The sequence below is a fragment of the Drosophila santomea genome, chromosome X (genome assembly GCF_016746245.2).
Source record: "Drosophila santomea strain STO CAGO 1482 chromosome X, Prin_Dsan_1.1, whole genome shotgun sequence".
Lineage (NCBI taxonomy): Eukaryota > Metazoa > Arthropoda > Insecta > Diptera > Drosophilidae > Drosophila > Drosophila santomea.
The window spans coordinates 17,043,649-17,056,635 of NC_053021.2; the positions used below are offsets into that span (position 1 = coordinate 17,043,649).

A 12,987-nucleotide genomic window follows, 5' to 3' on the forward strand; every position below is an offset into this window, starting at 1 on the left:
GCTTGATTGTAGAAATAAAACTAAACCAATATAATGCTTGATTGTAAAAATAAAACTAAACCAATATAATGCTTTATTGTAGAAATGAAACTAAACCAATATAATGCTTTATTGTAGAAATAAAACTAAACCAATATAATGCTTTATTGTAGAAATGAAAATAAACCAATATAATGCTTGATTGTAGAAATGAAACTAAACCAATATAATGCTTGATTGTAGAAATGAAACTAAACCAATATAATGCTTGATTGTAGAAATAAAACTAAACCAATATAATGCTTGATTGTAGAAATGAAACTAAACCAATATAATGCTTTATTGTAGAAATGAAACTAAACCAATATAATGCTTGATTGTAGAAATGAAACTAAACCAATATAATGCTTTATTGTAGAAATAAAACTAAACCAATATAATGCTTGATTGTAGAAATAAAACTAAACCAATATAATGCTTGATTGTAGAAATGAAACTAAACCAATATAATGCTTGATTGTAGAAATAAAACTAAACCAATATAATGCTTTATTGTAGAAATAAAACTAAACCAATATAATGCTTTATTGTAGAAATAAAACTAAACCAATATAATGCTTGATTGTAGAAATAAAACTAAACCAATATAATGCTTGATTGTAGAAATGAAACTAAACCAATATAATGCTTGATTGTAGAAATAAAACTAAACCAATATAATGCTTGATTGTAGAAATAAAACTAAACCAATATAGTGATTGATTGTAGAAATAAAACTAATTCAATATAATGCTTAATTGTAGAAATAAAACTAAACCAATATAATGCTTTATTGTAGAAATAAAACTAAACCAATATAATGCTTTATTGTAGAAATGAAACTAAACCAATATAATGCTTGATTGTAGAAATAAAACTAAACCAATATAATGCTTGATTGTAGAAATAAAACTAAACCAATATAATGCTTTATTGTAGAAATGAAACTAAACCAATATAATGCTTGATTGTAGAAATAAAACTAAACCAATATAATGCTTTATTGTAGAAATAAAACTAAACCAATATAATGCTTGATTGTAGAAATGAAACTAAACCAATATAATGCTTTATTGTACAAACCCTTACTAGTGACAACAAAATCGTAGCTATTTTTATAGTTATCTTCTGCAATGCAAAGTGGCTCCTTGCATACATATTCTCAGAATTAATTTCAGATAGAATCATGATTAATTAGTGGGTGAATGCGACGGCGTCTGGGATTCTGGCCCTGTTCCGAGAACCAATTTGAGATAGGATCTGTGTGCCTGGTTGGCTGTGCACCAGTTGCCAGGCCAATTTGTCTATGCTCGGGGTGTGTGAAAGTATGACTATATACTCTATGACTGCCATACTACGAGTATAAGTATGGGTCTATGGGGGGCGTTACCCCACCCAGGTGAGCGGTTGCGTTTCAGTTGCGTGCGAGGCCACCAAGGGGTTAACCACAGACATGCGATGTGGCTGTGCTCGGGGTTAAGCCGAGTGGCGAGGTCACTTGTTGCCCCGCCTCGGAATCGAAATCGCTGGGATCTAATCAAGTTTGGTAAATATTTGAGCCGAACTGGAGGAGGACGACAGCGACTCACATCCTTGTGGATGTTGAGCACTGGCTGCAAGGTTGTTCAGTTAAGTTGAGTTCAGTTGGTGGCCAAAAAACACGCACGGTCCTTCTGATTTTCCCTGTGTGCCAGTGTGCGTGTGTATATGGCCCGCATGCAGCTCGCAGCTCATTTAAAGTTCACTTTTCGTTTTCCCCAGCACTTTTCTCTTTCGAGAGCGGCACGAGCAGCAAGGAGAAAGGGGTAAGGGGTAAGGGGTAAGGAAAGGGGCGTGGGGCCTTTGCCAGCCATTCATTAATTAGCATGTGGCCACACCCAGCGGGAGGTCCTTGCTGTGTCACCATCCTTTTGCGCTCAGTGTGTGCGTGTGTGATTGTGAAAAGTTGAAATTAAATCAGTTTAAAAATTAAATTAAGTAAATACAAAAAGGCCAAGCTGGCGGCATTTTCGGCTCTTTTTGTGCGCCTCCAAAAAAAAAAGAAAAATATAAATATAAATAAGATTGAATAAACGCTGCGGGCCACAAACAGCTTGCGCCGAAAAAAAAGCGAGCGCCGCCTTGTGCAAATAAACATTTAAATCGAAATAATTTTGCCCAGGACCCGCACCCGCACCCGCACCCCCCCCGCTGCTGTCCTGGCAAAAGTGGGACTGCGTACTACGTACTAATTTGCCTTACAGCTGCCGGCGGCAGCACATACACCAGCACATCAGCACATCAGGCAGCGATATGTATTATTCATGTAGCCGCAGTAAAAGTCGTCGGCCGACATCGGCAGCGACAAGGATAACGCTCCTTGGAGCTTACTTAGCCGACGCGTTGGCGTGCGCAGACTTTTAACAAGCCTGCGGGGCAATCTCTGGGTTATTCAGATACACACGTACGTACACGTACACAAGCGTACATAAATGTATCTAGATGTGCCATGGGCCTACGCTGCGGCCAATTTCAATTGCGTGCAGCAGCTGAAGCTGAGTTTTGGGGAGCAGGCTCATCCGGAATAAATAGGTCTACCTAGTATTGCAGGACCTGCTCGTCTCCAGTCTCCATCATCATCAGCAGCTTTGTTTTTCATTTTCAAAGTGGTTTTAGCCCACATCTCTTCCTTTTGGGCCCTGCCTGCGCCCAAGAGTGTTCCCATAATTGTGGGGTAAAAAGTAAAAAATACATGCGAGTGAAGTATCCCTAATAAAAGCCAATCAAATTTAATTTATGCACAATACTACACACTCCAAAAACCTATCAGTTGGCCTGAATAACTAAATTGGTTTGTTTGCAGCTTACTTTTGCGTTTAGTTGTGTTAGCTTAATGACAGCCTGCAACCATTTAATTATGCATATTTACTAAAGCTTTAAGCGACTAACTGCTGCTTTGTTGCATCTATTAGATAGCCAAATAGTTAGATGTGTGCATGCTTAAACTAAATATTTAATGTGGTGTTCAGCTAGCTGCGAACACACCTCCATGTAAAGGTAACCCTGAAAGGCTGTAATTAATTAAATGATTTATTAAATGAGTTGTGCACTCACCATGGCTGATGCACTTCCCCTTTGGCTGCTCGTAAATTGTGCTTGCATATTACTCATACGCAGTGTGGCGCGACTATCAGCAGCAGCATCAGCAAAAGCGCTGATATGGATGCGGATGGGATGGGCTGGGATGGAATGCGGATGAGGATGTGTATGTGAATGGGAATAAGCAGGGTAGGGGAGTGGACTGGAGGAGGAGGACGTGTCCGCTAAGCCTGTCAAGTGAACGCCATCAATCTCCAAGGGCAGTCTAGCCTTAGACGAACTTAAGCCGCCATAACTCTGCGGCTCAGCAAAGGCACTTGAGTGCTGGATAAGAGGCTGCGATGGTTTTTGGGACTGCTATAGGGATGCTTTCGGATGGCGATGGGTATATTCATATCGGTGTGTGCTGGTGGGATAGATGTTGATATTAAGAATGATGGCCTCGTGACCCTTGAGGCGCAACTAAGTGCTGCCGTTTAGTTTGCTGCTTTATTGTTCCCTTTGCAATTGCTCAACTAATCTGGAAATTCTACCATTTGCCTCTCGTTGCAGTCACTGAAAAGGAAATTCGTCAATGGTAAGTATTTCCAATGGACTTTTCGCATCGCACACAGCCCAGGCTTTTTTCCACTAATTGTGGGTTCGATACGTATCCCTTTGAGTTTCGGCATTTTCATTTTCATTTTCATTTACTCTTTCAATTCGATTACGGCGCGCGTACAGTTTCAACACAGGACTTAAATGTTTCATTTTCCGATATGCGTTTTGTGTGTGTGTGTGTGTGGCCTATAATTAATGGTGGAATTGCAGCAAATTTCAGCTCGCTGTCTGCGGTTGGGAACTGGGAAAAGTTGAAATTAATGGCGGCACGAAATAAAATGTAAATAGAATTTAAAATGCAAAATGCAAAAGCGTGCGCGTGCGAGTGATTTCCCGGAGGTAAACATTTTCCGGTGCCAATATTTATCTTTCATTTGTTGTGTGCTGCCTCAATTACTGGTTTTTAATTTAATTTTTGATACATATTATTTCTGGGTACCGCACTGTCCCCCCATCACTCTCTCTCTCTCTCTCTCTCTCTCTCCATATCACTCTTTCTCTCTCTACTTTATGCTAATCTGTTTATATCGCCCCGTCTTTCTATATACCCGCTGTCTCTTCCTGTGAACTCTGTGTGCTATGCTATCCGCTATCCCGAACTCTGACCTCTGACACATCGAAGGCACAAGGGCTTTCTCAAAGACTGTCCGAATGGCTTGCTGACCGAACAAGTGAGTACCCCTCCAATTTGATCCCCCCTCCATCACCATCACCATCACCATCTCCATCATCATCAACCATTATCCAACCATTTGCCTGGCTTTCATCATAAGCGACCACAAACGGAATCCTCTTATTTCGGGCCATTCCCGGCAAACTGCATACATATATATATGTATGTGTGTACTATATGTGCATATATATATTTTACACACATTTATATATATTTAAGCCACGACTCTGGCCCGAAATCCTGAATGCGGTTTGTCCTTATTTTCAATGTTCGGTGCTTTTTTGTGGCTGACTTTTGTGGCTTGAATAAAATAAATACAAGTTGCAGCATGTAGCATACATGCCATGTGTCCGCAGTACGAAGTCCGTACTTTGGTCATTCGGACACCCGGACACCCGGACATCCGGACATCCGGACAGCCGCCTGTGGACTCCGGAGGCGGGGTAATCCATTCATTGATTTGACATTTTCAAGTCGTTCGATTCACAGCTGCAGCGTCAGCAAATAAACTGCATTTTCGTGCCACAGAAGAGCAGGAGCAGTTGCCCCATAAATTTACCCCCCACATCCAAGCTAACACTTACATTCTGATAAATATAAGTAAACGAACGCATACCTTATCGCCGGCGAAGAAGCAAAAAGCATATGAAACCGAAATATACAACACCCAACACCACCCATTCGTGCGAGTCGTTTATTTCACTTAACTGGAGAATTTCGAAATTTTCACTCTAATGCTATTTTATGTGTCTAGTTCTGACTTGCTTACTCAACTCTGAACACTGAACACTGAGCACTGAACACTGAGCACTAAACACTGAGCACTGAATCCCTCCCAGTCGACGGCAATAGCAAACATTTACTTGTCTAACCGCTCTCCTCAACCATCTCCCCTCTCTGTCTGTTTCTCGTGCCCTCTCGCTCTCTACCTCCGCAGGGCTTCATCAAAATCTATAAGCAATTCTTCCCCGACGGAGACCCCAGCAAATTTGCCTCCCTGGTCTTTCGTGTCTTCGATGAGAATAATGTAAGTGCGCTGATACGCTGACGTATCTGAATCTCTGAATCTGTATCTATATATCTTATCTACATATCTGCACATTTGTGCGAATCCGCAGGATGGCGCCATTGAGTTCGAGGAGTTCATTCGGGCCCTGTCCATCACATCACGCGGAAATCTGGACGAGAAGCTGCACTGTAAGTTTGCGATACGAATATAAATAAATAGGGATCTATACCTTAGCTAGGAAGTAGATACAATAAAATATTACATTGGACTTTAGTTGCCCCTTTGTAAGTCAGGTATTCATTCCTATGTTAAATACCTGCTAGCAACTTGGAGCATCTTAAAGTTCTGATTTCAATCACTGCTGACTAATATAACCAATTTCCCAGGGGCTTTCCGTTTGTACGACGTGGACAACGATGGCTACATAACCCGCGAGGAGATGTACAACATAGTGGACGCCATCTACCAGATGGTAGTAAGTATCCCTACTGCAAGCTTACAGCTATACTGAATAAGCTACAGTGAACATCCGCTTGCAGGGACAACAGCCGCAGACGGAGGACGAGAACACGCCGCAGAAGCGGGTGGACAAGATCTTCGATCAGATGGACAAGAACCACGACGATCGACTGACGCTGGAGGAGTTCCGCGAGGGCAGTAAAGCTGATCCACGTATAGTGCAGGCGTTAAGTTTAGGTGGTGATTAGCCGCGGGACCTGTAGTCGTGCGGTGGAGGAGGGGCGGGGAGGGAGCGATAGTGACGTTGATGGGAGGCAACAACGAATCAAGGATCACGATCAGGATCAGGATCAGGATCAGGGTCAAAGGTCGCCCCACAAGCACGTTAACACACCACGCCCACGTGTACCATATGCCATTTGACCTTTTGGGGGGCAGCTCGATAGCCCCCCTCCTCCCCCTTCCACACACACACCCACACACCATCACACACACAAACACAAACACACACACAGAGTTTAGCCCCTTGGGAACTCGTCTTAAGTGAAATTCCAACTAATAGCAAATTATTTACGCATATTTACATGATTTTCCTAATAACAACAAACATCGCAGCCGCATAAAGCTGAAAACAAAAAACAAAATTGGTTAATGAACAATTCGTAAATACGAAAGCAAAACAACACCAATTTAAGTCGAAAAAAGTCGCTTTTTTAAAAACATATTTAATGGATGAATATAGGTATTGAATAAATGAAAACCTACATAAATTAACTATAAGGCACTTGCTCTATGATGATCTTAGGCATTTTTATTGAAATGCTTGCCAAGCAAACGAGAAACTCCAATTGACAACTATCGCAAAGATTCGCCGATTAATTAGGCCGGTGAATAGTTGCAATTTTTTTTTTTGCGAAAACCAACAACTAGAGTGCAGTGAAGCTACAGCTACTCGATCCAAAAACCTAGATAATACATACTGCAGCATAATACTAAGCTGGTACTAATGCCTACAATATCTACATATATACTGGTACTTGTACCGATACTAATTCGCTATTGGCTTAGAAGCCACTCAATTGTTAGTTTCTTTTTATTTGCCAGGCCAGCTGTTCTAACTGTTGATAATCGAACGTGTTGATAATCGAAATTGAAGCTACAATTAAGCCAAAGACGCCACACACTGACACACTCTGTCCTATTTACGCTCAAGCTAATCAAGATAATCGCATCGACTCTATTAACTCAAAGTCCTTAAGAGTCCTTAAAATTGGTGGACAAACATGCATGTGGATAACGTAGCGCTATGAAGCATGCGGCTTGTGTACTCCTCCTGGTTGCCCCCCCAAATCTTTAGTCTCCATTCTCCATTCTTTCCCCCCATTGAGCTTGACAATCAATCTGATTTTGCTGCGAACCATCTAATGGTTCCACTCACCCGTTCACCTCAAGATTTCATGTCATCAGGGGCACAGGAGGAGGGCACTCTTTGATAGAGGAAGAATCTTTGATAGAACTTTAATCCTTTTCTATGTGTTTAATGTGCATGCCTTACCAGAGCAACGATAATATCAAATTGTGTATTTCTACCTGTATTTGTACTTGTTTTTACACCTCACCAGAGCTTGAAAATATATCGTATTGGGGGAAATCCCTATAATGCCTTACCAAAAAACAAACGAAAACTATCGCCCAGTCATTGACTCACTCTCTATCTCTCTCTCTCTCTCCATCTCTCTCAATCTCTCGCCATCTCTCTCCATCTCTCTCTATCGCTCCATCTCTCTCTGATACACACGTATGATTTTCGATTTGATTATCCTTTTCGTTTGATGAGCATCTTCTTCTGCTTCTAATTCATAAGAAGAGCCATCTAATCACCATGCTAAAATAATTTCTATATTTTATATGTGGTTCAGCTTTAGATTGTAAAGGAAACGTTATTGTAAAGTTATTATCTCAGTAGCCAGTCAACTGAACACGTTTATAATATCCATATCCAATTATTCCTATCCATCCCATCCAATATACAAGTATCGCCCTCATCAGCATTAAATCCGAATTGTAGTGTTGCATTGTAGAAACTCCAAATTGAGAGCTTCCCGATTAGAAAACCAAAAAATTTCACCGAAATCGATATGCTAGCCAAAGACTTTTGCTTTGTCGCTGAGGTTTCAGATTGGATCGGCCCTAGATAATGCTTGTCTCATCTTTTCTGACACCGATATCCCGATTCCGATTCCGATTCCTAATCCGATTCCCAAATCCGATTCCAAATCCGATTCCGAGGTTTCCATCATATATTTTTTTGATTGCCCAGCACCCGATACATATTTCTAGTTGTACACTCGTATTTAAATATACCTAGATAATGGCCAAATAAATTGATATACACACCTATATATAGAGAGAGAAATATATATATAAATACATATATATATATATATATATACACACACAGATATTGATAATTATATATACATATATTATTATATAGAAGTCCCCATTTGTATTTTACTTGTGCAATTTGCAAATTGTTTTTGCATAGATTTATTGTTGGAAACGATTTGAATTTAAGAAGACACTCACACTTACACTGCACAAGATTGCATGCCTTTCTGTCCTCGAAAAAAATAAAAATAAAAAACGAGTAAATCAAGCGAAGCTGAGAAGATATCGATATCTAAATATATGAAACTATGAGTATACCTATACATATGTGCAACAGATACAAATCAACAGGTCGATGGAAAACCACACTAAAACCAACTGCAGCAACAATCAATTTTCGCGCTTCTTACACACAAAACTTTAAATTATTGTGAGCTACATATATTGTACATACAACGACGAAAAGTTGAGGACGCCCCAAAAAAAAAAAGAATTCAGCATAGACTATAAGAAAATCCCATACTCAACCACACGTATTGCTATAAAAGCCAATAAGCTTAACAATAATCTCAAAAACATCTTTTGTCGACTACTCTATTGATATGGATTTTTTTTGGGTATCTAGTAAGCTACTACATTGATAACGTTAATGATACTGATAGCAGATGAAAACCTTACTTTGTGTGCATTATATTCAACATAAGCAATACTTAATTTAGCATTCGAATGCATTAAGCAATGTTTATTAACAATTAAATCGATTCTAAACGTAAAACCCCAAAATGGAAACTCATTCTCACACCACACACGCTCTACATTCTACATTCTACACACAAACACATACCTAACAAGTTTTTGGAATTATCGCGAAAAGAATAAGATAAACTTAAAGCAAACGAAAATCGAAAGTGCAGTTTTATTTCAAGGATATAGTATTTACTATATAGCTAACCTAGAATAATCGGGTGCTTAATCTCATTTCAAATAGTGAGTTAAGGAACTTTTGTGTGTTTCACGCGTATTCGATTTAGAAATTTATGTGCTGTGCTGGCGATAAATGCATTTCGTATGTTCTTTATTAAATACACGTTATGCTATATTTTTTTTCGGTGCACTTGAGTCTCGAGTATTATACAACTCCAGTTGGAGGAGCAAAGCTGAGGAGAATCTGGTTCTGACGGCTTCTGTTTGTTTGGTTTTCTGCGACGGCTTCCGCGCCAGCTGAAGTATCTGCAGTTGTTGATCTTTCTGCGGAGAGTCTTGGGCTTTTCAAATAGCCTTTTGAGATTGCGGCAAGCGCGCGTTTCCCACGCTCGATCCCCACTTGCCATGGTGCACGCGAGTGCGGCAAGCTGCTGAGGCAAGCTATTAAACGCCACACATGACACTGGGAGGGGCGGGCGGTCCCGCGGGGGGCGTGGCAGGCGAGCCGACACATGTTGTGTGCCAGAGAACTTTGCTCCGATCCCCAGATCATCACATAGTTGTCGCTGTCTGCTCGTGCGCAACTTGCAATGCATTGCATACCCTTGCTGCGGGGTATTTGAACTTGGACTTTAACTATGTTATACCATAAGTATTTGTCTCTGGATATGTTAAAAACTTTACTAGAATCTATGATGTAATGGGTTAATAAGTTAAGAAGCTATAATTTACTCAAAACAGAAGAAGAGCTTACTCAAAACACTTGTTTTATTGAATGGAATGGAATAAATATTATAAACGTACCTTAAGAGACCGTAATACTTCTTTTAGAAGGTATGCTAAAGGTGCGAATGATTTTCTACATTCCTCTCAAGTAGATGCACTATTAGGCTAAGCGTTCTATGACTTGGATCTAAGATCTTGCTTGGATCTCCTCTGATCTTTGAGAACTCGGGGATTACTTACACGGCACAAGTGGGCCGAGGCAGTGTAGATTCATCACGTTTTCACTCAACACACGCAGCTCATTAACAGCCCCGCTGACAACTTGTCAGGGCTTCCCCCTCGTGGATCCCCCGGCTCCGAAGCCCCCCCTATTCTCTGCCCATTCTGAAAACTTATCGCTGGGAGCGTGGGAAATTCTGCGTGTTGGTGGGACGTCGGGCGGTGAAAATTGGCGCGCTCTTCGGGGGGCCACACCGCGTGGCATTGACAACTCTTCCACATTTCGCGCCCAACGATGCGTTGGCATCAGTGGGTCACAGGGATTACGGCTGGGATTTCAGTTTCCAGTTTCCAGTTTCAGATCCTCAGCACGAAACTTTCAGCTTTCGAGGAGCATCAAGCGATAGGCGATCAGGAGTGGCGGAAGTACAGAAATAGACGCATAGCACATAAATTATGGATCGTATCGAGTATCGATTAGCCCGGGACAAGCCGAGCGATAGGGAGACATATTTTCATTACCCTCTCAGGGAGCTGCACTTGTTGGCTTCGCTTCCACGAAGGATCCCTCTACCATATCACGAACGCACCCCCAAACGAACCGAGTTGTGGGAAATGTTTTTCCCAGGCCAACAGCTAATTGTCACTCCAAGGGTTGTCCCCGAAGTCCCCAGACGACAGATAAGCGGGGCAAGTGAAGCCAAGCGATGTGAGTCAAGTGAAGGGCTTCAATTTACTTGCCGAGTGGAACAGGAATTTTGAAATTACATTTGTAACAGACGTTTTACCCGGCTAATGGGACCTACAAACATCTATTCATCTGAAATTCAAGAACATGCGCACTCGAGGAGCAGGGAAGTCGCACACGCGCAAGTCAGGCGCTCAAAAGGGGATCTTCGGGGGCACAGTGGTTAGCAAACAGCGAAAATCAAAACATAGTTGCAACATTCATGTATCTGTGTTCCTATTATCTACAAATATGTTAGAAAAAAGTCTATGAACATGGTATTCAAATGCATCATTTATGTATAATAACATCATAAGATCACAACTTGGAGTATTAAGATATTTTATTGGTACCCCATCGATGTTGTCCCACTGTGCGCTGTTATCAGTGCGACAATCAGGCATTTCTTTTCCCCATCGAGGGATTCTAATACCGTGGACAATGGGCCGCAACGCCCATAAAGTCGCTCATTAAAAATGTTTCAATTATGGCCCATCTTGCATCTAGCACCGATGTGGATGTGAATGTGGATGTGGATGTGGATGTGGATGGGGTTGTCGGCAATGATTTACATTATAAAAATGCCCGTTATCTACGCATTTTGTACGCTCCACTCTCCCTTTTCCCATCAATCCCAATCCAGCCCATCCACAAAAACGAGATATGTGTATTCCCCGAGATATTCCCAAGCGGCCAAAAATAGACGCAAATTGTAACGCACTTGAAGTGCACTCTGAAACATCTTGAAGTCCAAATAAAATATACGTTGATATATATATATGTATATATGTAAATATATATAGGGACGACCAGGCGCAGGCACGTCAGGCATGCGGTGGTACGAGTACCGGGGTGCGAGCGAGAGCGCTGCGCTGCCAGAGCGAGAGGCAGCGAGTGGGTTGCATTGCACACACAACATGTGAATGCAGAGTTCAAGTGCATGCCGTGACACAGACACACACACACACACATCAAGATACACGCACACACAGATGAGTGGCCGCTGCAAAGTGTTTTTTCCCAGGCGCTATTTATAATATGTATCCCGTCGCCGATCCGAGCCGATCCAATCCAATCCAATCCAATCCGATCGGATCCCATCTTGTGGCTCTACGATTATGACGCTCGACACGATGATGCATTCGTGGACCGCAGAGTACCGATCGCAGAGTACCCTGTTTTGGAAAGAATTTCTGTATGGAGCCGCACATATACCATTAACTAGAGAAAATGTAACCCTATGTCGGAACACTATAGTATTTATATTACTTTTTTTTTTTTAAATTATATTTTGTATTCTAGTGTATGACTACCATTCTTTCATAATATGCTTATTGTAATAATACTAAACAAATAAAATACCTTTAATATAGAATATTACTAAAATACTTAAACAAAGAATCTTATGAAATGCTACCAATATTTAAGACACAAACAATGTAGAAAATTTGTATGTATATATCATTTAATTTCCATGAATACCAGTTCGTCAAAGTTAAAATATGTATATATTTTTTTAATTACCTGAAAAATGTAAATATTCAAAAATAATCATTCCTTACTTATTGGCCTAGTATACCCCTGCTACCCTGTCAATCCGCAAACAGGCGCCAAAACATGCGGTTTCTCGCAGCAGACTGCCACGGGAAAAATTCGGTTCGAGATTCGGGAATGGATGGATGCATGACGGAGTACAAGTAAAAGGAGCAGGACCCGGATTTTGAAATTCGGGATGGATATGGAGATGGAAATGGAAGTGGGACTTTGACTGCGCGACGGCCACATGCGCCGCTGGCGATGCCGCTGAATGTTGCATGTGGCAGGGGCAGGGGCAGCGGCAGCGGTCGGTGCAGCAGCGAAAGTGTTGCAGCTGTGTGGAGAGGGTCTATTTTTGGGGCGATTGTGCGGCGTTGGTGCGCTGCCACATGTGTTGTGTGTTGTTGTGCGTTGTTGGGCTGCTAAAAGGCATTGTAATGAGAGCAGAAAATAGAATCGACTCCACTTGAGCAATGTCCCATAAAGCGGGAGTTTCGAGTTTGGCGCGCAATGTGCCGCACCAGCAAGCGAACAATTCAAAATCATACAAAAAAAAAAAAAAAAAAAAAGGAGAAAGAAGGAGAAAACCCCGAACCAGTAACACATGGGCCCACGAGTTATGTTTTA

General features: G+C 41.4%; 1 protein-coding gene across 2 annotated transcripts in view; it reads left to right on the forward strand.

The window, feature by feature from the left end:
- Positions 1 to 9,130, forward strand: part of LOC120455180 (frequenin-1-like) — a 29,879-nt gene extending 20,749 nt beyond the window's left edge. For both annotated transcript variants that reach the window (XM_039641114.2, XM_039641115.1), the window contains exons 3-8: positions 3,649 to 3,673; positions 4,319 to 4,367; positions 5,307 to 5,396; positions 5,488 to 5,566; positions 5,765 to 5,853; positions 5,918 to 9,130. In XM_039641114.2, coding sequence (XP_039497048.1) covers positions 3,649 to 3,673; positions 4,319 to 4,367; positions 5,307 to 5,396; positions 5,488 to 5,566; positions 5,765 to 5,853; positions 5,918 to 6,085 — 500 coding nt within the window. In that variant the 3' untranslated portion in view covers positions 6,086 to 9,130. The remainder of the gene's footprint in view (positions 1 to 3,648; positions 3,674 to 4,318; positions 4,368 to 5,306; positions 5,397 to 5,487; positions 5,567 to 5,764; positions 5,854 to 5,917) is intronic.
- The last annotated feature ends 3,857 nt before the right edge of the window (positions 9,131 to 12,987 follow it).